The 26726-nt window shown below is 49.2% G+C and overlaps 1 protein-coding gene across 2 annotated transcripts in view; it reads right to left on the bottom strand.

The window, feature by feature from the left end:
* CROT (carnitine O-octanoyltransferase) overlaps window positions 1-26726 on the bottom strand; it is a 498400-nt gene that overhangs the window by 138450 nt on the left and 333224 nt on the right. For both annotated transcript variants that reach the window (XM_078663596.1, XM_078663597.1), the window contains exon 10: window positions 1161-1244. In XM_078663596.1, the coding sequence (XP_078519722.1) occupies window positions 1161-1244 (84 nt within the window). The remainder of the gene's footprint in view (window positions 1-1160; window positions 1245-26726) is intronic.

Raw genomic sequence — 26726 nt, 5'->3', positions numbered from 1 at the left:
AGGGGTAGAGGTACTAGGGTATCGGTAGAAAATAAGAACTAGGGGGAGTGTATACATAGGCAGTGAGGTTCTAAAATTATAGGCACGGGTACTAGGTTTCAGTTACTAGAGGTACTAGGGTATCATCAGTATTGGTTTAAGGTAATAGACTTTACGAAGGAGTATAGGCACTAGTATATAGACATGCCTAGAGGCTTTAGGATATAGAAAAGGGTACAGGTACAAAGGTAGGGAACATAAACATAGTTGAGAGAGAAGGGGGTCATCCTGGAAGTGGGAAGTGGAATGGAGAGGAAAAGGCAAAAGAAGGGATCGGTGTACAAACAAAACGAAGGGAAGTTCAGCACTAAGGATAAACGTGGATAAAAAAAGGAAAATTGGACTACTGGAATGCCATTTATTTGGTTGCTTCAATTGCGACCCTCTTCGAACTTCAGATTATACAAAATTGGGCAGCTAGACTTTTTCTGGGTACTCCTAAACATCAACTAGCCAAAACTGCTTTGAATTCCCTCCATTGGCTTCCCATTAGGGAAAGAGTTAACTTCAAGGTGCTGTGCATCGTTCACAAGTCACTAGCCGGAAAGGGCCCTGCCAATAACCACACCACCATCCAGCACTATCAGGCTAACAGACGTCTTCTTTCAGATGACATGAACTTGATTACTGTCCCCAGAATTAAGAAAGCCAGAGGGCCAGCTATTCTCATATAATGTGACCAGGCTATGGAACTCCCTTCCACCCCACCTTCAAAAGGAACCTAATCATTTGGCCTTCCACAAACTGTTAAAGACTTGGTTATTCCCTTAGCCTGGTTAGTTTCCTCACTGTCTGCTGCTACCAGCGCTCGGATGCCTTTGAGTAGCCATGCACTCTACAAATGCATGTTTTATTAATCTATTGTTGATTAAAGTATCTGGCTTTGCAAAATAACACTGGAGGAAGTACATACTCCTTGTAAAAAAAATAAAAAATGACTTATGACAACAGAACAGCTCATAACAGAAATAAACCCTCCCCTTTCCTTTTTTGAACTACATTAAAAACGGATTGCTCAACAGGATGCAAGGTGTATGTCGCTCAGATCCCATCCTGATGAATTTCAATACAAAAAGTAGACCTACATCAAAAAATGAATAGACATGCCATATGGCACATACCTTCCACCTTCCTTCGCTTGCAATGATCTTCTGGTCTATGTAGTGACACATGGTTATCAACACCATGGCATCATATGGAGCATGCTATAAAAACAAAAAAATGACAGAGATGAAGACGTACATTGACCATGCTAATCAATGTAGATAACCAGAAGAGAGGGTTATGATTTAAAAATAAATTCTCCATTGTATCAACAAAGCTAATTATTCAACACATCTTACAGTGGAGTGAAGTAGAGTAGAGAAGCACAGTGTCACAGAGTGGAGTGAGTTTTAACCACATCGCTGCTTAAGAGTTTCCCCTGCTGTGCTGGACAGCAACGAAAACGGGTGTGGTCATGACGAGCTCAGCTCGTCATGAGCACCTGAGAGGTATATGCCATGACGAGCTGAGCTCGTCATGAGTATGGAAGGGGTTAAGAAGTGGAGTGACGAACAGAAGGAGTAAAGTGTCAGAGTGTAGTGGAGTGGGATAGAGTGGAGTAGAATGGCAAAGAGTGGGATAGAGTGGCATGGAGGGGAAGAGAGCGGCGTATCATACACTGTCATGGAAAGTGACTTGGAGCAGAGTGGTGTGGAGTAAAGTGTTGTAGAGAAGAGTGGTGTGGAGTGGTGTAAAGTAGAGTAGAGTGGCATAGGATGGAGAAGCATACAGTGAAGTGGTGCAGAGTGGCAAAGAGTGGTGTACAGTGTCATAGAATGGAGGGGCGTAAAGTGGCAGAGTATAGTGTTGTAGAGTGGTATGGTATACTGTGTTGTTGCATAGAACAGTATGTAGGGTGTGGTAGCGCACCGCCATTACAGCGAACACATTTTCAATTCAAATGACCATTACATTTGCACAGACATACTGTTTTACTGATAAAAATATACAGTGCACTAATGATAATGTGGTGAAATTGGCATCACCTAGTGTATTGATATGTTTTAATCCTACTAAAATATTTATTTCCAACACATCTGCATTACAAAAACATTTTCTTTATTTGTGCTAACCTAACTGATATATTTTGAAATATTTGTACAGTTGATTAACAGGCACTTACATTTTGTTGTGTGCTACAAAAAATTAAAACCCTACAGCCTTTTCACATTCCTGTATCCTGCAAGGTTGTAGCATAAGTTCAATCACTTTACAGTCAGGGAAAGAAAAGTAAACAAGAAGCTACCTAGGAAACAAGAGCCTAACATTTGATATCAGTCTTTAAATGCACAGCAAAAGTGACAAGATAAAAACAAAATGTAAAGGGGGCGGAGCTTGCCAGATCGGGGTGACCGGAGCAGCATACCACAGCAGCTGCTCGGGTGGTGGAGAGAGTGCTATAGTCAGGTTTGATCTATGTGACGTATGGCGCATGAAATACCCGTACAGTGGAGGCTTTACACATTACTCAGCATATCACAACCTACATACCCGTATTGATTATAGGCTTGCAGCTAGTATACTCTATGACTGGGTCCGCATGTGTCAGGTGTTACTCTGTACTTTTTCAGACCATTCGCCGATCCTACTGGTGATGGACACCCCACGCAGGCTCATCCCTCCATTCACATTCCGGTTTCCACCCTATTCGCTAATTGAAGCGGTATTTAAAAAGGAATTGGCAGAGGCAATTGAAACATTTTTGATAAGAATGTGGGCTCAGTTGAAGACTATCAGGTCGTCTGGGAGTCATTGAAAGTCTACATCAGGGGGATCACAATCTCAAAACACTTGGGGGTCCTCAGAAATGCCTAATGGACTTAGAGGGGAAAATGACGATTCTAGAACAGCACCAACTGATGGATCTGAGAGGTACAGACCAGAGGGAACTCTCTGACCTGCTCGAGGCATACCATGAGACGGTTGACGATGAAATTAAACATCTGGGTAAATATGCCACAGCGAGGGTGTATGGTGCGAGTGAGAGAGCGGGGTCAGTGTTAGCCCAATTGCTTAAGAATTGAAGGGAAAATGCACAGGTGGCAGAAATTAGGTTGACGAGGGCGAGATCTTAGAGAAGTAACCGAGGTTGCAGAGAGATTTCGCCAATATTGTACAGAATGTTATACATCCTGCAATGCTGCCTCAGAAGCAGAGAACAGATAATTTAACACACATAAAACTTCAATGGCTCACGAACACGCCCCGGGAGAAGTTCCTCATGAGACCAATTGAAAAGGACGAAATCCTTCTTGCTTTGTTCAGTATGAGGGCGGGGAGTGCTCCAGGGTCTGATGGCCTCACAGTTTCCTTCCATTGGGCCTTTTTGATCTACTACTCCCAAAGTTGGCCCCACTATTCGACGTTATGTGCGTATCGGGAAATATGCCACCTTCCATCACAGAAGCAGTAATAGTGGCTCTCCTAAAACTAGGTAAGCCCCCGGAAGACAGCGCCTCTTATCGTCCGCTATCTTTGGTAAACCTGGATGCGAATATTTTTGCAAAAATCCTCGCAAATCGTGTGGTTCCTCCAGTCCCAATCCTAGTAGCGCCGGATCAAGCTGGCTTGTGCCGGGTAGAAACCGGACTTATAATCTACGTACAGTTTTCGGAGCACTTCAGCATACCAGACCAGCTACGCCAGCAGTAGCAGTCTTCTTAGATATAGAGAAGGCCTTCGACTCTGTAAAAGGGCCCTTTATGACACACATACTGACAAGGATGGGCGTTGTCACAGTCTTCATTCAACTGATAGGCTTTCTCTATAATAGACCCTCAGCCACAGTAAAAATAAGCAACATAGTGACAGGTTCCATACGTATCTCAAGGGGTACGCGTCAAGGCTGTCCCTTATCCCCTCTACTTTAAGCGTTGTTGGCGGAGCCTCTCGCATGCGCGCTTAGGGGATATCACAGCATCGAGGTATTCGTTTTCCGCACTACCAACTTATTGTCTCCACCTACGGCGATGACGCACTCCTGTATGCTAGAAACCCGGAATCCAACCTCTCTACGGTCCTCCGGGAGGTGGTGCGCTTTGGAGCCCTGTCAGGCCTCCAAGGCAACTGGCTGGAATCCATTATTTTCCCACTTACACTGAACACACCCAAAATAGACTCGGACTACCCATTACAATGGTCCACGGAGGCGCTGAGGTATCTGGGTATAAATTACACACAGATTCCGAGATAGTGTTCTGGGAACATTTCGGTGCTGCCTTCAGCAAATAGAAGATGTAGAGAGGTGGATACGGCTCCCCTATCTCTACTTGGTAGAATTTTCGTCATGAAAATGGTGGTGTTACCGCGCCTTCTGTTTTTACTCTCCAACTTCCCCTTGATCCTTCGGTGCACCTTCTTCAGCCGTCTAACCACCCTGATGATGAAACTAGCTTAGGCAGGTAAACAACCGCGAATTAAGTGGCAAATTCTGGTGTTACCTTATCACACGGGTGGGCAGGGAGCACCAGACTTCGACTTAAATTACAGAGCTGCGCAGGGTGCACACGCATACTACTGGATGCACGGCTACCCTGTGGTCCCGCACCTTTGAATAGAAGCTGAGGTGGCAACACTATTCCCACTCCCTGCGTTGTTGTTTCAGGCTGCTGATCCGAGGACGGGTATCCTTGATTCGATCAATGCAACAACGCATGCTTGGCAACACCTATTGGACCTGCAAGCGGGCGTGATTTTGTACTGACCGTCTACTCCACTTGATTGTTGCTTATGGCTACCTCCATGTAGAGAAAAAGGTGTTACACAAGCGCTTAACACACTGGTCATACAAACAGTGGGGGAGCTATTTGACGATGGGGTGTCCAGGACCTAGGGGGGGGTTTCAATACTTTTGAACCGAAACCCACTATGCTAATGCAATTCCAAAATCACAGAACATGGCATGCGCTGTGAAATACTCTAGGGGATGAATAACTCGAACCCCCAGAACTTCTTGCCTTAACATACATCATAAAGGCAAAATCCTCGCTACGAATAGTGTCTACAATTTATAAATTATCTAGGTCATACAGAGAAAACCATTACACCAAGGCCCGATTAGCATGGCAACGGGACTTGAATATGGACATAGCTGATACCATGTGGACCTTTTGTTGCACCAGCACCCACCGTTTCTCACTAAATGGGAGGCATGGATTGATACACTTTAAATACCTCAATAGGGTATATTACACCCCAGAGAGACTGCATAGGTATGGTCTACAGGAAGACCCAGCGTGCGAATGCTGCGCAGCACTGCTAGCCGATTTCCTTCATGTAGCTTGGTCCTGCCCTGGAATCTGTGCTTTCTGGGGCTTAAGAGCTAGGACAAATCACTAAGTTAGCACTAGCTCCGGACCCAGCATTGGCCTTACTTGGCTACTCCAAGTTATACCCAAAGGTGTCCACAGACTGGTGGATATGGGACTGCTAAAAGCCAAATGTAGAGTAGCGATCAACTGGTCGCGTGGACTGTTTCCCACGTTAAATCAATGGACCCGAGACATGACGTACTGAAGTACACAGACGGTAATTTTCAGTGCCCTGCAACCCCCTCGTAGTAGACCTAAAAACATCTGGAAGCTGTACAAAACTCATCTAATCACTACGACTAGTGGTGGGAGCGCGATGCTTGATAGAACACAAGACATGACTATTCCGTTAGTTACAACAACCGCTAGCTGTTCTGAGGACGTTGCCACTTACCCCCGACTTGACGCAGATATACTATAATGATTTACCACAGGGGACATGGAAGTGTCTCTGGGGAAGTATAACTATGCCATGACAATTCAATGTTTTTTTCTACTGTAAAGGTAATTTACTATTTTTATTTTTATATTAATTGACAAATGTGAGGAATGTATCATGCCTACTTGTCATACTGAGTCTCATTTTCGCCTTCGTCCACAGGAACACTCTCAGAGTCTCGATCAACACCGACGACACCCTCAGCACCGCTGAGCACCTGCACTTCCAGATCCACACCGACCCCAACACCACCCTCAAAGGAACCCTCATTTACAGACCACCCGGACCCCGACCACAGTTCAGCGACTCCATCGCCGACTTCGTCAGCACACACGCCCTCGCCTCCATGGACTACATCCTCCTCAGGGACCTGAACTTCCACCTCGAGAATAACAATGACACCAACTCCGCCAACCTCGGACAACTTGCCACAACACACACACACGCCGCGGGCCACAGGCTCGACCCCATCTTCTCCGCAAGCCCCCACGTCTCCTTCAACCACACCACCAAACTCCACTGGACCGACCATCACTGCATCCACTTCACCTTCAGGAAGCCCACCACGCATCCCGCATCCAACAGATGCCTCGCCACTGCTGGAGCAAAGTCACCAATGACCAGCTAACCACCACCCTCACCCAGAGCCCTCCCGCCAACCCCGACACCGCTGCTCGCAACCTCAGACGGATGATCTACGACTGCGCCAACACCCTCGCCCCGCTCAAGAAAATCTCTAACAGTCACACCAGCAAGAAAGCCAGTTGGTTCACCGATGACCTCCAGGCCTCCAAACGAACATGCCGAAAACTGGAGAAGAACTGGCTCCGCGAACAAACACCGGACAGCTATACAGCCCACAAGAACGCCACCCGCAGACACCATCTCCTCATCAAATCCGCCGAAAGGGCCTCATTCAAAGACCGCCTAGACAGTAACGCACATAACAGCAAAGAGCTCTTCAACATCATGAAGTAACTCTCCAACCCCAGCTCCAACACCAACGACATCCCACCATCGCAAGACCTGTGCGACTCGCTGGCTACCTTCTTCCACCGCAAGATCGCCGACATCCACGACAGCTTCAACATCACAACCTCCCGATAACCACTGAGACCTCCGCCCCCTCGACCACAAACCGCCTGCTATCCTGGACCAACATCAACGACGACAACACCTGCAAGATCATGAACACCATCCACTCCGGATCACCATCAGACCCATGCCCACACCACATCTTCAACAAAGCCAGCACAGCCATTGCACCCCATCTCCGGAAAGTAATCAACATCTACTCCGAGACAGCAAACTTCCCGGAAAGCTGGAAGCACGCCAATATCAACGCCTTACTCAAGAAACCCAAGGCTGACCCCAAGGACCTCAAGAATTTCCGGCCCATCTCCCTGCTCCCGTTCCCGGTGTGAAGGTCATCGGGAAAACCATCAACAAACAACTGACCCACTACCTCGAGGAGAACAGCCTCCTGGACCCGGCCCAGTCCGGGTTCCTCACAACCACAGCACCGAAACCGCCCTCATCGCTGCCACCAATGACATAAGGACCCTGCTGGACAATAGAGAAACAGCGGCCCTCATCCTCCTGGACCTGTCAGCCGCCTTCGATACGGTCTGCCACCACACACTACGAACACGCCTCCACGACGCCGGGATCCAAAAGAAGGCCCTGGACTGGACCACCTCCTTCCTCTCCGGCAGAACACAGAGCGTCCGCCTCCCCTCCTTACGCTCCGATGCCACCGAGATCATCTGCGGCGTACCCCAGGGCTCATCCCTCAGTCCAACACTGTTCAACATCTACTTCGCACCTCTCGCCCACGTCGCCCGACCTCAACATCATCTCCTACGCCGATGACACTCAGCTGATCCTCTCCCTCACCAAAGACCCCCACCTCGCCAAAATAAACCTCCACGAAGGAATGAAGGCCATCGCCGAATGGATGAGGAATAGCCGACTGAAGCTGAACACGGACAAGACGGAGGTCCTCATCCTCAGATACATCCCCTCGGCCTGGAACGACCCGTGGTGGCCGAGCGCACTAGGAACAGCTCCAACACCCACCGACCACGCAACCTAGGGGTCATCCTTGACTCCACCCTCTCCATGACTGAACAGATCAATTACGTCTCCTCCTCCTGCTTCAACACCATCCGCATGCACTGCAGGATTTACAAGTGGATCCCCACCAAAACGAGAAGAACGGTCACCCAGGCCCTCGTCAGCAGCAGGTTGGACTACGGAAACGCACTCTACGCAGGAGCTTCGGCTAAACACCTGAGACGGCTGCAACGCATCCAGAATGCCTCCGCACGTCTGATCCTCGACATCCCCCGCCACAGCCACATCACACCCCACCTGAGAGACCTACACTGGCTCCCTGTCAACAAGAGGATAACCTTCAAGCTCCTCACTCACGCACAAAAAGCACTCCAAAGCACCGGACCAGCGTACCTCAGCAGACGACTCAGCTCCTACACCCCCACCCGTCAGCTCCGCTACACTGGCCACGCCCTTGCCGCAGTCCCCCGCATCCAAAGAGCGAACTCCGGATGCAGATCCTTCTCCCACCTCGCCGTCAAGACCTGGAACACCCTCCCCACCCAACTACGGCAGACCCAAGACCTACTGACCTTCAGAAGACTCCTCAAGACCTGGCTCTTCGAGCAGTAGCAGCATCCCCCACCCCCAGCGCCTTGAGACCCGCACGGGTAAGTAGTGCGCTTTACAAATGATTTTGATTGATTGATTTTTGTTTGTTCTAAGAAAATCAATAAAATAAAAATAATTAAAAAAAAAATGTATTGGCCTGTTTTATGCTCATTCACTTCTAAACTGCAGCTGGTTACTGTGGGGAGTTTCAGCATCCCGCCATCCTACTTCCAGTGTCTTTGAAATGGGTTTGAAATAGAGAAAGAGAATTGTTAAGATTATGCTGTTAGTAAAGAGCACTGACTAAAATTTACAAGCTCACAGACAAAACATTGTCCCTCATAGACCCGCAAGATTGATGATCCAAAAGACAAAGATAATAAAAAGAATCAGTCAAGCAGAAAGATAGGAGGCAGGACACCTTTTCAAAGAACTACAGCATGTTTACTGCTTTCTGAACTAGCATACAAGGGAGACAAATGAAAACATGTGTTCTATTGCGAAGCGTCTCACGCAAAGGAAATAAAATAAAGAGTTCCCAGAAAGTCTGCAATCATGGAAGGATACAAGGAGCCAGGTAGAGGTGGTAAATCAGATTTGGTTCACGGAACAGACAAAGACAAGCTGGAGAGCCTTAAACAAATAAAGGCAGCAAATAGAAAGCAAGCAACTGTGAGTTACAAAACACAAACCAAGTTGCTGAATCCATTCCCAGGGAAGCTTTCAGAATGTCGCCAAGAAGTCTTTCGCAACCAGATTGTTGCGCTGTCTGGTAGGCTATGACCTAAAAAAGGATGTTACTATAGAACAGACATGCTGCTCACACTTGTAACACATTTAAAATTTGAATACAAAGTTGCCATACACAAATATAGCCACAAGCTAATATACACAAATCATAAAACATTTCCAAACGTAATCTTGACCTCACCAGATTATAGAACCAACTACGAAAACAAGATACAAAATTAGATCCTGTTTCAGAGCAGGAAACAATGTTATCACTCAAATGATCAGTCCAAAAAAGTATCAATCCAAATCTATACATTAGTATTCTTTTTTATTTCCTCATCCTGTTCAAAGGCTATAGATCTTTTACAGATGGTTTATGTCAACAAATAGGCGTAGCCAAGATGTAGCCAACACGTGTTTTGTTGTGGGTATATTGCCCATCGACTTCCTCAGGGCTACAATAACAACAATAAAGAGACATGCACTCAGATGACGTTCAGTGTAATTTGTCCAAAGGTTGATGTTTTTTAAACTAGTGACCATCTAGACATCAGGAGTGTCTAGGGAAAAAAGAGTAATGAAGAAAGTTTGAGAGAGTATAAGTGAGACAACCAGAAAGGCCCACCAATTGAAAAAGCGGATGTCGTAAAGTGCCAAAAAAACAAAAAGTGAACATGTAAAATGAGACATTGGGAGTAAAAGAAAAAAAAACACAGAGATCAGATAAAGCATGTCTTAGGGAGAGTAAAGTCACAGTGTAACTAAAGAGGTGTGCACATATTCCAGGGGTACAGAAGTTAATAGATACACATAACCTGTTTTTAAATGTCAAGGAGATAGCAGAGTGAGCATGGTTGTGTCAAACACAAGCATATCACTCACCAATCATTAATTTCGGAACAGGTCCACCAGAGTCCAGGCTAGGCCTATAAATAATCCCATTCAGCATGGGTCTAAAAGAGAGAAAGAATATGGGGGGGAGTGATATTAGAAAACCCTTTCAAGGCTGGAACAAGTAGTGACTGTGCCGTGACACATATACGTGTGCAGGCTTGAAGAAGATTTTAGGTGGTACCATTTTCCATATCAACACCTAAGCGTACATGCTCCAAAATTATATCCCAAAGACATATGCGTATATGTTGTAGTTACAATAGGCAGTTTCTAAACGGGAGGTTGGTATTTCTCCACATTATGTAAGAAACAGACATGATTTACCTTGGTAAAACTTGTATCCCAGGCGGTACAATAAGGTGTATAAGCATATATCTGAAAAACAGAGTAGTCTATATGGATCATATCCACATCCTAAACTGGGATATGCCAATCATGAGTATTCAGGACCGTTAGACAAATAGAGTAGTTTGAGTCTCACTATGGAGTAAAAAACCCTGCATCTCAAGCCAGATTATCTATACTGATAGTAGCCTCCTTCGCACTGGAAGGATGCTAGTAACAACCTTTTCAAAGAAACAAATAAGTAAAGAAGTCTGCGCCTCCTGATATCTAAAGGGCATTATTTATCTTGCAGGAGCCAGCAGGAACGTTATTTAAGAAAAAAGGTTGGACATTACCTCAGTGTTACTCATCATCCAAGTAGTATAGTGAAGTATATAAATATGTATCTAAAGGCAAAATGACATACGTTAGTCATGATCAAATTGTAGAGAGGTTGACAACAGTCTTAGACTGTCAATTTCAACACTAGCATTAAAATAGAAACCTGTATGCCTCAAGAAAATATAAGCACATGTATGTCAAATCTGACCGAAATACATCTCAGTCACAAGCTTTCTAAAGAGTAAAATTAAGCGAGGTAATGTGTGACTCCCAGTTATACAAAGCGCACAAATACGAAAATTCAAGTTTATGTCATTTAATGCCAAACTACTCAGAACATTGTGAGAGACTAATTATAAGCAGTATCTGGATTAGAGGAAAGCGAGTATATACGAAAATTCAAGTTATGTCATTTAATGCCAAACTATTCAGAACATTGTGGGAGACTAGTTTTAAACAGTATCTGGGTTAGAGGAAAGCAAGTATATATGGAGGGTTAGCTGCCGAGCAGGAGCTCCAGTGTCATAAAGGACATCGCTAGACCCTAAAACGGTAGAGGTCACACAAGTCAAAGGCACAATCTGTAGAAACTTACCGCATTTGGAGAGTACTCCCGTCAGGATGAAAAACCATCTCGAATGGGCGTGGCTTAGCCGGCGAGCATGGCGGTCGTGTAGAGCGTGAGCTCCGACCAGCCGGCAATTATCCTGCATCATAATTCTGCCCTGGTCATCTGAAAGGTGCCCACCGTGCCGGTACTGGTGCCTGGACCCGAGAGCAACAATCGACAGTGAAAAGCGGCGCCCGACTCAGCTCCGACAGTCGCGGAGCGTCTGGGCTGGGAGCCGCGATCTGCGAGGTCCGGCGGGGCCTACAAAGCCGGGGCCTCGATTTTGGCGCGGCCCGGCTGGCGGCGGCTACTGGGGTCGGGCGCCGGCGCAACTGCTGACCACCGCCCACCCGGGAGCCTAAAGACCTTGGGGACCACATACCCTGCGGGGCGGCGACGAGAAGGTTCGGCTACGCGGTGGACCGCTGTAGACCGCTGTAGAGGCCCGGCCCGGGGACAGCTGGAGAAAGGGGACGCCATTTTGAGAGATCCCCGCTGCAGCGCTGATCGGCGAGACGGAGCGCCAGGATAGACGAGCGGTGCTGCCGGGCTACCAGGTCAGTGAAGAGAACCGATGACCCCCGGGGCTGGCGGGCCGTAGCTGACGGCCCGGTTACAGGAGGCGAGATAAGGGTGGCTGGAGCTTGGGATCTCGGGGGTCAGGCCGGGCCCCTGTGCATACCTCCACAGAACTGGCTGGCCAGAGGGGAACCCACCTGTGACGCAGTCCTGGGCCGGTGTGATCAGGGAGCCTATACTGAGTTTTGAGGGTGCGCCTACCAGGGGGACACGCCACTGCTGCAGAGAGAGAGCCGAAACGGATACCGACGGGTGGGGACCCTTCCCCCCCTCGTCCATCAGGTGGGTAACCAACAGCGGGTAGCCGCGCACTTGGGTGCTGGGCCCGCGGAGGACACCGGCTATACGACTGCGAATACTGCGCAACTCACACAGCGGGCAGAATGACACGAGGCGGAGCTTGTGGCGGCCAGGGCAAACAAGGGCCAATAGATAAATTCACGGAGGCGGTTGGCACAGGGGGACCACAGGCACAGGTGCCGGATAATGCGGCGCTCTTGGCCGCGATTACACAGTCCAGAGACGCCTTGGATGCCAAAATCGGCGCAGTGGGTTCCGATGTCATGCTTCTTCGCCAAGACTTGCGGAACGCTGTGGAACGCATCACAGGCACGGAGACGCGTATATCAGAGGTGGAGGACAATGTAGTAACCCTGAAGAAGAGAGTCCTGGCCCTGGAGAAAATACAGAAAGGCCTGGCGTTGAGAGTGGAAGATGCAGAGGGGCGCGCCCGGCACTGCAACCTTCGCTTTATTGGATTCCCGGAGAATTACGAGGGGGGCGATGCGGAACGCTTCCTGACGCAATGGCTGGAGAGCTGGATTCCTGCAGATGCCCTATCTCGCTGCTTTGTGGTCGAGAGGGCTCACCGTGCACTGACGCAGAAGCCCCCGACTGGTGCGCGCCCGCGACCAATGATAGCTAAATTTCTGAACTATGCCGACAGAGATACTATCCTGAAGCAGGCAAGACTGAAGGGTACGCTTAACTATGAGAACGCAAATATATTCATCTTCCCGGACTATACAAAACTGGTTCAACAGCAGCGCCAATCCTTCCTCGCAGCCAAAGCTCGGCTCAGGAGCCTAAAGATTCAATACGCATTCCAGTCTTGCACGCTATTCTTTGACATTCCAGAAGAGGTCTTTCAGTGGACAGACGAAACGGTGAGGGTTCGGACCAACACGGCGAAAGGGGGGGGAATCGGACTCCTCTTCGATCAGTGCTGCCAGGGGAGGCCTCAAGAATCAACGGCGGCGACGGGGGAGATCGCGCTCGAGCCATGGCTCGCGTTCTGGGTCGACCCCCCACAGGAATGAGGCTATGCCGGAGGAGCAGGACGATGTGCCTTGACTTTGGGGGCACTGACTCATGGTTCTTTGTCTGAACTCAACGCACTCAACGCCGGCCGAACCCCGGGTTGCTACCGAGCCACCCCTAGACGCACCCACGGACCCTTCTGCTGCCACTCCTGCAAGTTCACCTGCATCCGGACCTGCACTACGCCAGCAACGACCAAGGCGAACCACAGCAGCAGCTACCTGAAGTGCATCCTGCTCAACACCCGCTCCGTCCACAGACACGCCGTCGAGCTCTGGAACCTGCTCGACACCACAGCCCCAGACGTCGCCTTCCTCACGGAAACCTGGATGAACGCCTCCTCTGCGCCCGACATCGCCATCGCCATCCCAAACGGCTACAAGATCATCCGGAGGGACCGCATCAACCAGACTGGAGGAGGCATCGCCATCATCCACAGGAACACCATCCGCATCACGACCAACACCGACGACACCCTCGCACCCGCCGAGCACCTGCACTTCCAGATACACACCAACCCCGAGACCACCCTCAGAGGCACCCTCATCTACAGACCCCCGGGACCACGCACTCAATTCAGCGAGGACATCGCCGACTTCGTCAGCCCGCACGCCCTCCCCTCCGCTGACTACATCCTCCTCGGGGACCTCAACTTCCACCTGGAGAACAACAAGTACCGCAACACCACCACCCTGCTGGACAACCTCGCTAACCTCGAACTCAAGCAACTGGTGACCACCTCCACCCACTACGCCGGACACACACTCGACCCCGTCTTCTCATCCAGCAAGGACATCGCCTTCAGCCACGCCACCGGACTCCACTGGACGGACCACAGCTGCGTCCACTTCAGCTTCAGAAGGACCACGATCCACCACCACGCACGCAGAAGCTGGAACAAGATCACAGCCGACCAGCTCGCGACTTCCCTGAGCAAAAACCCACCCACCAGCGCAACGAACCCCAGCCAAGCGGCCACCAACCTCACGAAGTGGATCAGCGACTGCGCAGACGACCTCGCCCCTCTGAAGACCCCACCCAACAGACCCGGCAGCAAGAAAGCCCCATGGTTTACCGACGAACTCAAGAGCTCCAAGAAGAACTGCAGAGCCCTCGAGAAAGCCTGGGGCAGAGACCCAACACCGGACAACATGACTGCCCTCAAGCTCGCCACCCGGAAACACCACCAACTGATCCACGCCACCAAGAAAACTGCATTCAAGGAACGACTGGACAACAACGCCCACAACAGCAAGGAACTCTTCAACATCGTTAAAGAGCTCTCCAACCCCAACGCCGGAAACAACGACATCACCCCTTTGCAAGACCTCTGCAACTCCCTCGCCTCCTACTTCCACAACAAGATCGCGGAAATACACAACAGCTTCAGCACTCAACCGACGCACACCATGACCGAACCACCGCCCCCCACCACCACCCTCCATGCCTGGACCCCGATCAACACCGAAGACACCGTCCGCACGATGAACTCCATCCACTCCGGATCTCCGACCGACCCCTGCCCTCACCACGTCTTCAACAAGGCCGACGCTGTCATCGCAACCCACCTGCGGGACAACATCAACACCTCCTTCGACACCGCCACCTTCCCGGAGAGCTGGAAGCACGCCGAACTCAGCGCTCTACTAAAGAAGCCATCAGCCGACCCCACCGACCTCAAGAACTACTGCCCCATCTCGCTGCTCCCGTTTCCGGCAAAAGTAATCGAGAAGACCGTCAATAAACAGCTGGCCGCCTTCCTCGAGACGAACGGATCCCTCGACCTCTCGCAGTCTGGCTTCCGGGCCAACCACAGCACCGAGACCGCCCTGATCGCAGCAACCGATGACATCCGAGCCATGCTCGACAACGGAGAAACAGCGGCCCTCAACCTCCTGGACCTCTCCGCGGCCTTCGACACTGTCTGCCACCGCACCCTAGTGCAGCGCCTCAGCAACGTCGGAATCAAGGAGAAGGCACTGGACTGGATCATCTCCTTCCTCGCCGGAAGGACACAGAGAATCCGCCTCCCCCCGTTCAGATCAGAAGCCACCGAAGTCATCTGCGGCGTTCCTCAAGGCTCCTCGCTCAGCCCAACCCTCTTCAACGTCTACATGAGCCCCCTCGCAGCCATCGCACGCCAGCACACCCTCAACATCATCTCCTACGCCGACGACACCCAGCTGATCCTCTCCCTCACCAACGACCCCGCCACCGCCAGAGCCAACCTACACGAAGGGATGAAAGAGGTAGCCGAATGGATGAAGAACAGCCGCCTAAAACTGAACTCAGACAAGACGGAAGTCCTCATCCTAGGATCTTCACCCTCCGCCTGGGACGACTCCTGGTGGCCCCCCGCCTTAGGCAGCGCACCCAAACCATCAGACCACGCACGCAACCTGGGCTTCATCCTGGACTCCTCCCTCTCCATGACCAGACAAGTCAACGCCGTCTCCTCGTCGTGCTTCAACATCCTGCGCATGCTACGGAAGATCTTCCGGTGGATCCCCACCGAGACCAGGAAGACGGTCACCCAGGCCCTCGTCACCAGCCGACTGGACTACGGCAACGCCCTCTACGCCGGTACCACCGCCAAACTCCAGAAGAGACTCCAGCAGATCCAGAACGCCTCAGCACGACTCATCCTGGATATCCCCCGCCGCAACCACATCTCCGGATACCTGAAAGACCTGCACTGGCTCCCGGTCAACAAGAGAATCACCTTCCGTTTCTCACCCACGCACACAAAGCCCTGCACAACCAAGGCCCAGGATACCTCAACAGCCGCCTCAACTTCTACGCTCCCAAACGCCAGCTTCGATCGACCGGCCACGCCCTCGCCGCCGTCCCCCGCATCCGTAGAGCCACCACAGGGGGAAGGTCCTTCTCCTACCTCGCCGCCAAGACTTGGAACTCCCTCCCTCCCGACCCACCTCCGCCTGACCCAGGACCACCTCGACTTCAGGAAGCAGCTCAAGACCTGGCTGTTCGAGCAGTAGCGGACCCCCCCCTCCCCCAGCGCCTTGTGACCCTCCGGGTGAGTAGTGCGCTATATAAATGCTTTGATTGATTGATTTGATAATGATGACCAGGCGCATATATGTTTAGGCTGGAAGTCACACTTGGCCTTGTTGGGGGAGGGAGCGACAGCCTAGTTCTTTTATGGGCTGGCGTGAGGGGATCCATTGGAGGGGGTGGTACTCGGCTCCCCGTTGGGGCTTGGGCCACACTCCGACCACGACAGGTACTTCCGTGTTTGGGAGGTGCGGGGTGGGGGGAGGTGGGGGGAGTTGGGGGTTGCTTCAGGGGGGGGCGCGCTGACGTTGTTGCTTGCTGACTGTCTCAGATCATGCCGATGGTACTCGTGTAACACTAGGTTGCAATATGATGTTATACAGAAATGTCTCTGGATGGTGAGGGAGGGCGGCTAGGCCCGGGTGGGATACGGATTCTGAGCTGGAATGTACGGGGGATGTTGGATAAGGTGAAGAGGGGGGCGGTGTTTACGTGGGCTAGGAGGAAGGGGACTGACGTACTCTTATTGCAGGAAACACACTTACTTGGTACGAAAGCATTGTGCCTCCAGCTACATGTATTTACACACGCATATCACTCAGGGTTCACAAGGGGATCTAGAGGGGTGGCAGTCCTCATTCATCGTAGAGTCCCCTTTGCTCATAAACGTACCTGGACTGACGCACAGGTTAGATATATATTTGTGCAGGGTGAGATTGGAGGAGATGCAGTACTCTTTGGCAGCGTGTACGCCCCACCACCACTACAGTGGCCACTGGTAGAGAGGTTATTGTCCCTATGGGTTGACATGCCCACCGCTCTGTCCATTGTAGGGGGGGATTGGAACGACGTCATGAATATATCGTGTGATAGGTGGCGAAGGGCTGCTGACGCCCAGGACCCGAGGGGGATGGAGGGTCCAGCGACCAAGTTGAGGGCCCCGGCCACGGGTCTCGATTGGGTAGATGCATGGAGGTTTAAGCATGGTTCCCTTAGGGAATTCACATACTTTTCCGCATCGCGGGAATACTTCTCTAGGCTGGATTATGTGTTTGTTCCGCGAGTGCTGGCCAATAGGGTGTTGTCTGCTGAGATTCTTCCCCGAGCTCTTTCCGACCATTCGCCGGTGCACGTGGTGTTTAATATCGGTCGCACTCGGCAACCATTTCGGTGGCGCATGTCGGCTTGGAAATTGATGAAGGACGCCTACCGCGCACATATGACTAGCGCGATTGTCCAGTTTTTCTCTATGATGGTGGACTCCCCGGCAACGCTGTGGGAAGCAATGAAGCCCTCATTGTGTGGCATTGATATATCATGGTGTGGGGCGGCGCGTAGGGAGAAGCGTAGAGAACTGGTGCAGCGGGAGGCGGACCTGGAGGCGTTGGAGCGCAGGGGTCGGGAAAATGACGTTAGAGCAGCTGGACGGCAGCTGGCACTGGCGCAACAGCAATATGCTACGGTATTGCTCGATGAGGCATGTCGTATTTACCAATGGGGTGACAAGTCCTACAAGATGCTGCATCGCTTGTGTCAAGGCATCATGCATGCCCAACCGCTGCCCCAGATAGTATGTCCGGATGGGATACCTATCTTAGAACCGGCCGCGCTGGCTGGAAGCTTTGCTGACTATTACGAGGAGCTCTATGCGCCCCGGGAGAGCCTAGAGGCTGGGGTCGAACAACGCTTTATTGACGATCTCCCACCGAGGGCTGTCTCAGACAAGATTCGGGATTTATTAGATTGTCCCTTGACAGATGACGAATTGGCCACGGCGCTCGGTGAACTAAATCCAGGCAAGGCACCGGGACCCAATGGGTTCCCTAGTGAATTCTTCCGGCGCTTTGCGACGCAGCTGAGCCCATATTTTCGCCCGGTGATAGAGGAAGCGCGCGAGTGCGGCACGCTCCCCCCGGACTGGAGGCATGCGGAAGTAGTTGTGTTCCTAAAGCCAGGGAGACCTCCGGAGAGCCACGCGTCATACCGTCCGATCTCCCTGCTCAATACGGAGGCCAAGATCCTGGCTAAGGGCTTGGCCAATAGACTTAAACCACACATCACAGATCTCGTTCACCCGGACCAGGCCGGCTTTATGCCTCAGCGAGCCACTCGCCATAATATTAGGCGAGCCCAGGTAGCAATTTCGGCGTGGCGACGAGTTGGGGAGCAGGCGGCCCTGTTCCTGCCGGATATGGACAGGGCGTTTGACTCCCTGAGTTGGACTTACTTATTTGTTTTGTTGGGGTGCCTAAATCTTGGCCCTCATTTTCTGGCATATGTGCGGCTCCTCTACACAGATCTCACGGCCTCGGTGTGAGTGGGGGGGACGGTGTCCCGTTCCTTCCGTATCGGGCGTGGGACGCGGCAGGGCTGCCCCCTTTCTCCATATTTATTCGCGCTCGCTATGGAACCCCTCGCGGCATGGGTGGGTATAGATGCTCAGCTTAAGGGATTTAGGTGGTCGGAGGGTCTCGCGGATAAAATCACCTTATACGCCGATGACGTACTGTTCTTCCTTACTGACTTGGATCGATCTGGGCCCCGACTCCTGCGTATTTTGCAAATCTTTGGCGAAACCTCTGGCCTCTATATGAACCCCCGAAAATCCACGCTCTGGATACTGGGAGGTTCACGGACGGTGGGGGCCTGGGCTCGAGAGATCCAGATGGCCGCTGATGGTGTGAAATATCTGGGCATCTTTCTGTCTGAGGACGCGGTCATAGCCCGAGAGCGCAATATTACCCCAGTCTGGGATCGAACTCGCGAAGACATGAAAGTGTGGTCTAAGATGCTGCTCTCCATCCTTGACAGATCTGCCATATTCAAGATGGTGGCGCTCCCGCGCCTGATATACCAACTACAAAATCATCCCTTGGTAATCTCGCCAGGTTGGTTCCGGAGCCTAAATTCGGCGCTGAGTGGATTTTTGTGGGAGGGGGGAGCTGCGCGGGTGGCTCTGTGGACGTGCTTTTTATCAACATATACTGGGGGATTAGACACGTCAGATGTCCTGTCGTATTATCAGGCGTCCCACCTCCTAGTGTTAAATGACTGGTGGTATGCGGACAGGGGCGACCCTGCGTATGCCGTTGAGAGGGCCCCGATGGGCACTGCGTCCGTTCACACACTCCTATATTCAGCGCCGCTCAGGAGGTCCCTTCCCCCTATCACGCAGGTGGTCTTTCGGGTGTGGAGGCAGGCCCTGCATAGAATGGGCTGGTGGAATGTTCTTACTCAGGAAACCCCGCTGTGGCGAAATGGCCGGTTGCCCCAGATGGACAGCCTGGTGGGCTTCCGGGGATGGGATGCGATTGGCATCTCTACCCTTGTTGACGTCATGTCAGGGTGTGTGCTTAAATCATTTGATAATCTACGGGAAGAGTTTGGAATGCCTCGTACTCAATTTTTTAAATACCTCCAGTTCCGGCATGCCCTAACGCCGTACATTACAGGATTGGAACGCCTCCCTGAGTTTAGTCCGCTAGAAGCCAAAATCTTTATGGGGGAGCTACCAGATAAAAAGCTATCACGCATATATCAGACTCTTGTGCGTCACTGCTCCTCAGATTTGCAGCGGCTTAAAAATGCATGGGAACAGGACATAGGGAAATTAGACGAGGAAGACTGGGTGGAGGCACTGGAGGGGCCCAGAGGGGCAGCTATATCCACGCGCCTGCGTTTAATCCAATTCCGATACCTGCACCGCACGTATTACACTAGACAGCGCTTGTGGAGGGCGGGCTTAGTAGCGTCTCCCGACTGTCTTCGGTGCGGGACTGGGGTAGGGACGCTGCTGCACAGTCTGGGAATGTAGGGCTCTACGAAGATTCTGGGATGGTGTGTTCCAATGTCTAAATGAGGCTCTGGCCTGGGTGCTGCAGAGAGAGCCTAAGATGGCCCTGTTACACGTCATGGCAGGGGTAGGGGGCAATAGGTATAAGCGCCACTTACTTTTATTGGGTCTCACGCTGGCAAAGAGAGACATTGCACATGGAAGGCGCCCCGAGCGCCATCGCTTCTGGCCTGGAAGCGTGGGATGGACTTCTGTATGGGGATGGAACAACCAATATTCCTGGCGAGGGGCTGCCCTCGAAAGCACTACAAAATTTGGAAAAGGTGGGCAGACTATCGTGGACTTGAGCTGGATCCGCCGCCTGAAGACAATGCCCTCCAGCCCCCTTGACAGATTGATAGCCATGAGGACTATGATGGCGCTTTGGTGTGTGTGGAGTACATTCTCTTGCTAGGCATGTTACAGGTACAGCGGGTAGGCATGTTACAGGTAGAGCGGGTAACGGCGTGCGCGCGGGGGGGGGGGTCTTGGGGGTGGGTGGAGGGGGGGGCTTTCCTAATTGTGTTCTTCTTTTTGTAACTATGCTTCATTACATAAAAATGACTGTAATTGCTATTTGAAACTTGATTATGGCGGTTGCCTCTGGATGGCAGAGCATCGCATAATATGTGCTTCGTTCGCAGTCAATAAAATCGGTTTTAAAAAAAAAAAAAACATCTCGAAGTGAAGCGGTGCCTAAAACCACCCCGTTCTAAGTAGGCAGAAAAGCGCATTCGCGTGTCGACAAAATGGAGAGGAGGGACTGTTCCCAATCAGCGTTCAGAATGGCCGCCATCTTGAGGATCAAAAAAGAGTATGTTTGGTGACGGAATTTGTGTGATAGACATACAAACTTAAGGGATACAAAAGCAAGTGAGAATATGAAAATATCACAGCGGAGTATAGTCAAGATGCATAAAAGCTCATACAGCCTAAAGCTATATCGGCAAGTAAGGATATGAAAACTAACACGGTGAAATATAGTCAAGATGCATATAAGTTCTATCCAATTAAAAGCTATAGCAACTAATATATGCTGACAGAAACGGCTATAGGAGGACGGGGACCGGGCCAAAAGGGTAGTTGTCCAGCCTATATTTTTTGTTTGATGCTAGTGTTACTATTTAAAATGCTGTGACAATAGAGTAAATTGCGTTGGGACATTTATCATATATATGGTGTCCCTATGTGGGAAGCATTTTATTAAAACCACAAGTCTTTGTTTCATGTTTCCATAGGAAAAGTGTTTTATGACTTGCCTCTAACTTTGGTGGTGTTTGATAAATCTTACCAAAATTATCCCAAATAAGGGTGCCAGTAATTCTAATTTGCATGGAAATTTTCAGGGTGATCCGTCAAGCGGGTATCAATAAAAAGGGGATGGGGTAAAAAAAAAAGTAAAGACTCTTGTGTGAATTAACATGGGAAAGGTAGACACGCCTACAGCCTGAACCACTGGATGGAATTACACCAAATTTAGCAGACAGCTAGCTGTTGGCCCACAGACTGTGGTTCGTGTTATTTGGTGTAAATCAATTCAGTAGTTGTTTAGAAATTTAAGGAAATCGACATTTATATATTTACAAACTCGAAAAATTTGCAAATAATGACAAGTTTGCAAAGAGGTCTGCAGAGCCCTGACTGGCTGGCAACACTTCAATCAAAAAGTGTTGGCAGCCATCCTGGGACTCTGCTTCAGCCGAGTACCCCAAAAAAAAGAAAAGGGGGCAGGGTAGGAATAACCTAACCCCCTAGCCTTGGCCATGGGGACCCATTGAGACGCCAACAGGGCAAAAAAGCAGCAACAAAAAAATGCACCCAAAATCACGATAAATCATGAATTTGCAGCAACAATGTAAATAAATAAATAAAGCGCAGGTGCCTGGTGGCTCAGGATCAGGGGGGCATTTTATTATTTAAAAAAAAGGGAAGGGGTTGCATGGGACACTCCTCCCGAGGCTCTTTGAGCTCCAGGAACCTCCACCTCTGCAGACTATTTTAAATAATGAAGGGGGCCGCACGGACCCCCTCCTGTGCTTTCTAGTGGTTCCAGGGACCATCAACTCCCTGTAGTTTTCCTTTTAATAATGGAGTGGAGAAACACATGTGTCTAGAGATTGACAGCACTAACCTGCACCAACCTTGGTGAAACACGTCAGCAAAAAATCAAGTAAGCATTCAAAATGAACTGCATTTACCATAATACTAAGTGGTGAAGTGGCTGGAAGGTGAAGCAGTGTGCTCCCATCCCCCTTCATTACAGTCTTACAAATAGAAACATAGCAGTTGCCCCAACTTCTGTAAAGGATATATGATCCTAAAGCCTGGACTTGGCGAAGGCAAAGCAAGCGTGTTTTCTCAGCAATTCCATATTGAAAAACAATCTGAAATCCTTTGTGGAGGTGAGTGCATCGTTGACCTACTGGAGTGCAATCTGTATGTGACGGACGAGTAGGTTCCTTCTTTTCCCCTCCTGGTGAGCACGGAGTCCATGGTTCTTCCTTTGAATTGCTAAGAGTATGCAAACGTGGAAATCCCTTGGATGCTTCCCAGTTTAGCCCCACCCAACTTAGTAGTATCCAAAGGTCTTCCTGCCTTTTGCCAGGATAATGGACAGCTTACCAAGCAGCCCCCTCAGATCGACTCCTGCTGATTTTTGGCGAAGAGTTCAGGAATATAGAGGACATCTCCACCAAGCAAAGAAGCACTTACTTCATATAATTAAGAGGAAGGACCCTTGTTTGGTAGAGATATACTTCTTTGTAATCTCGCCAACTTCTCTATAGGAGGATTCATGTTATATATTTTGGATAAAGACGCACCAGGACCAATCGCATTGAAAAACACAGACAAGGTCACTCGTGCTCCATTACGCAACTGTAGTGTAGAATACATACAGGACATTTACCCAAGGAGGTAGAACTTAGTATTTAACTCCACGTCAGTAGATATTTTGTGCAAAACTGTGGACTCTTGTTGGATAAAAGGGCAGGTGAGGTTCCTTTGTGGCAGAGTCACTCACACTGCTGACACAGCCACACAAAGACACCCACTCAGGCACTCACACACCCACTGACAAGCCCACTTAGACACAAACCCATCCGCCCACTCATAGATCAATTCAGAAACTCATGCACCCACTCAGAGGCCCATACATCCACTCACACAGCCACTCACAGAATCAAACACATACTCACTGACCCACTCAGACACTTGTGCTCTTACTCACAGACTGACGCACATACTCATGAAGACACTTGCAAACCCACTCAGAAACTCTCACAACTACTCACAGACACACTCAGACACTTCTGCATCCACTCACAGACCTAATCAGACACTTCTGCAACCATTCACATACCCATTGAGACACTTATGCAGCTATTACCAGATCCATACAGACACTCACACACCCATTGAGACACTCATGCACTCACACACATTCACTCTCGAAGGTTACAGTTAGGAAATACAATTTGAAAAAAAGGTTACAGGGACGTTATAGTTCGGCTCAGATTTCACTCGTAGAAACCAAAGAAATTCAGGAGTTATAGTCACCTGAGCCAAATATAACTTTCCCCAGCAATGCACTGCTTATGAGCTCACATATTACGTCATTCATGAGATGGTCAGTGACATCACTGATGACATCACAATTACGTCACTTACGGTATCACTGAAAACATCATCCACAGAACCACTCGCACACCTACACACACATCTATACAACCTCCCATCCACTCACTCCCACACTACCACTCGTACACCAATTCATAGACCCATACACATACTCATACACCCACTCACTGATTCATAGATCTACATACATCCACTCACTCATATAGCCACTAACAAAACCACTTACTCACCATACACCCACTCATGCACCCACTCATTCACTAATACAGCCACTCACACATCCTGTCATACAGACACTAACACACCCACTTTTACACCATACAGCATAACATAACACGTTTATTTATAAAACGAACGTTCACCCAGGGTATCTTGGTGCTGAATAACAGATGTTTGTTGTTATCCAACTCAATTGTACTCATTTTATCAAGCTCAGCAGGATGAAAGGCTGAGTGGACCCAGCAGGATTTGAACCTATGACCATGAGGTTGAACACAGGCCCAGACAATTGACACATTCTTCAAGGGGAGTAAAGCCCCCGAGTGGCCACATCTCTGCAATGGGCTAGGGAGCTTCACACAACAAGAGAAGGGTTCTGCCTTGTTGAGAGTGGACAGAGCAGTGCACCCTGGGGTAGCTAGATGCCACACTTCATAGGAAGTTGTCAACAGGTGGCAGGGACCAATTGGTTAGTTAGCCACCTACACCCCTACACTCCTGAACTCATAGTGGACATAAAAGCGGCACCCAGACCTTAGATCATGTCTGTATTGAACAGAGGACCGAAGGACAGCCCTACTTTTCACTGGACCCAGCACCAAAGACTGGACTGTACCTGCTGCTCCTTAGTCTAACAAAGAAAGGACTGTGCTTGTGGGGCCCTGCTTGAGGAAAAGTCATTCTCGAGCCTCAAACAAAAGCAGCGACTCAAATTGCCAGTTGGCTGACTTCCTGTTATAACAACAGGGCCAAAAAAGCTGAAGAAGCCTGCCTTGCTGAGTTGGTAGCCAAGAATGCCTGACTGCCACTGACCATCGAAGTGCAGGCTGGGATACGGAGTTCCAACCCTCAAAACTGCAACTGAGTCTGCTGGACCAGGGAGAGTCATCAGAATGCAGTTTAGTCGCCTAGCAAGGAAGTTATCACCAGTTAAAGGGAATTGCTGGTGTCGCTGTAACTCGGAGACCAGTAGGTCAGAGGCAACTGTTTTTAGATGACTTGACCTGGACTTCGAGGGACATCGGCCTCTTATGGTCAAAGGTGCCACACTGTGTTAGTAGACCAAGGGGTGGCCACAGGAAGACTCATCACTAGATCAGCATCTTCAGCATTATGCATCAGGACCACTTAACTAAAATCTATGGTGTTTCACCTATAGAGCCTGGAAATGGACCGGAGACTGCTTTAATCGCGAGCTAACTGGCAGGGAGCAAGTCACAGGGAACAAAGAGGTGCACTTAGGCAGAGTAGGTCACCCGATGCCAGCCATAGTAGTATTTTACAACTTTATAAATGTTTTACAAAGATTTTAGCTAGTGTGGTCCGTTACACTGATATATTGTGTTAGGTGAAAAAGTAGTGATTTATTGTTCCCTTGAAAATTCATAAATCTAGACCCCTCCAGTGGATTTTTGTTGTTGAGGTTTCTATTTAAAAGATAAAAATACATCTTTTTGGGGATAAATTGTTGTGACAGATTTTTACTGAGTCTTGCTACTTTCTTATTCAACTGTTTTGGTACTTCTTAATGCTTGATAAAGCCTGACTGCTCGGGGTTACAAGTTTGAGCTGAGGCTTTTCAAACTAATCTGACTGGACGCAGTACAGGTAGTGATTTTTTACAAGGTGAGGTCGCCCAATGAAGCCATATAATAAACCGCTTTCCTGACACCATTCAGCAACACATGAAAAGAACTTATGGAATGTATTTTCAATTTTGCAGAATAGCACATATATGTAACCCAGCTGTTTGTTGTATAACATTTATTGCTAGACATATATTTGTGCATGCTAAAATTGGACAACTATTTTAGATCTGAAAAAACATTTTCCTTAATCTATTAAATGTATTAATTGGATTAATGTACACCAATATCGACTTTGCAATATATGTGTACTGCTATTGATGCACTTCGCTGGGTGCTTTGTAGGGTAACTTGCTTTGCATAGATACTAAATTGATTTGCTCGAGCAACCTCCTTTAATTATTCTGTAAGTGTTTCCTTCAGGAGCAATTGCTGTTGTACTGGGAATGCACCCAGCCTCTCAATGAGTTATTGGGTTGTCCTTTTTAGTATCCTGCTAGTATTCACGAGTCATGCTATCGAACTTGAAAGTTAGTGTGAAAAACCCAATAACTCTTGAACAAAAACACTGTAAATATATATATATTTTTTAAATGTGCTAGTCTTGTTGCATTTTCATGTAGTTGCATTTGTAACGTATTTTTACCAGGATTTTCACCACTTGATCGCAAGCACAGCCAGAGGAATTATGCATTTTTATGTAAGGATCATGATTCTTAGTGTACTCAAACTAATCCCAAGCATAGTCGTCATATGGTTATAAGGAATCACACAAATAATATTTTGATTCAAACCTGGAACCTAGCATTCTTACTTGTAAACAATTTAGTATATTTTGTTTGTTTACATTTTGCTGAAGATTTCCATAGATTGCTTCTAGTTTTTACTCTATGTATTACAAGTTTTGCAACTTTTGTTGCACAAAAACAATGGCTGCAAACCCCATATATTCACAACCTAGGATGATATTTCGGGGACATGACAATATTTGCTGTGAAATATGGATTTGTTTTATATAATGGAGGGGCTAGTTCAAGCTTGATTATGCCCATTTGTTTCTAAGCATTAAGTCATTTACCGACCAATTACACTTTTCAGACATCCTCCACTGCCACTGCTTAAGCTCAAATATTTT

The sequence above is a fragment of the Lissotriton helveticus genome, chromosome 10, assembly GCF_964261635.1.
Source record: "Lissotriton helveticus chromosome 10, aLisHel1.1, whole genome shotgun sequence".
NCBI classification, from domain to species: Eukaryota; Metazoa; Chordata; class Amphibia; order Caudata; family Salamandridae; genus Lissotriton; species Lissotriton helveticus.
The sequence above is the reverse complement of the archived record's forward strand: the minus strand, read 5'-3'. Positions and strand labels throughout refer to the sequence as shown.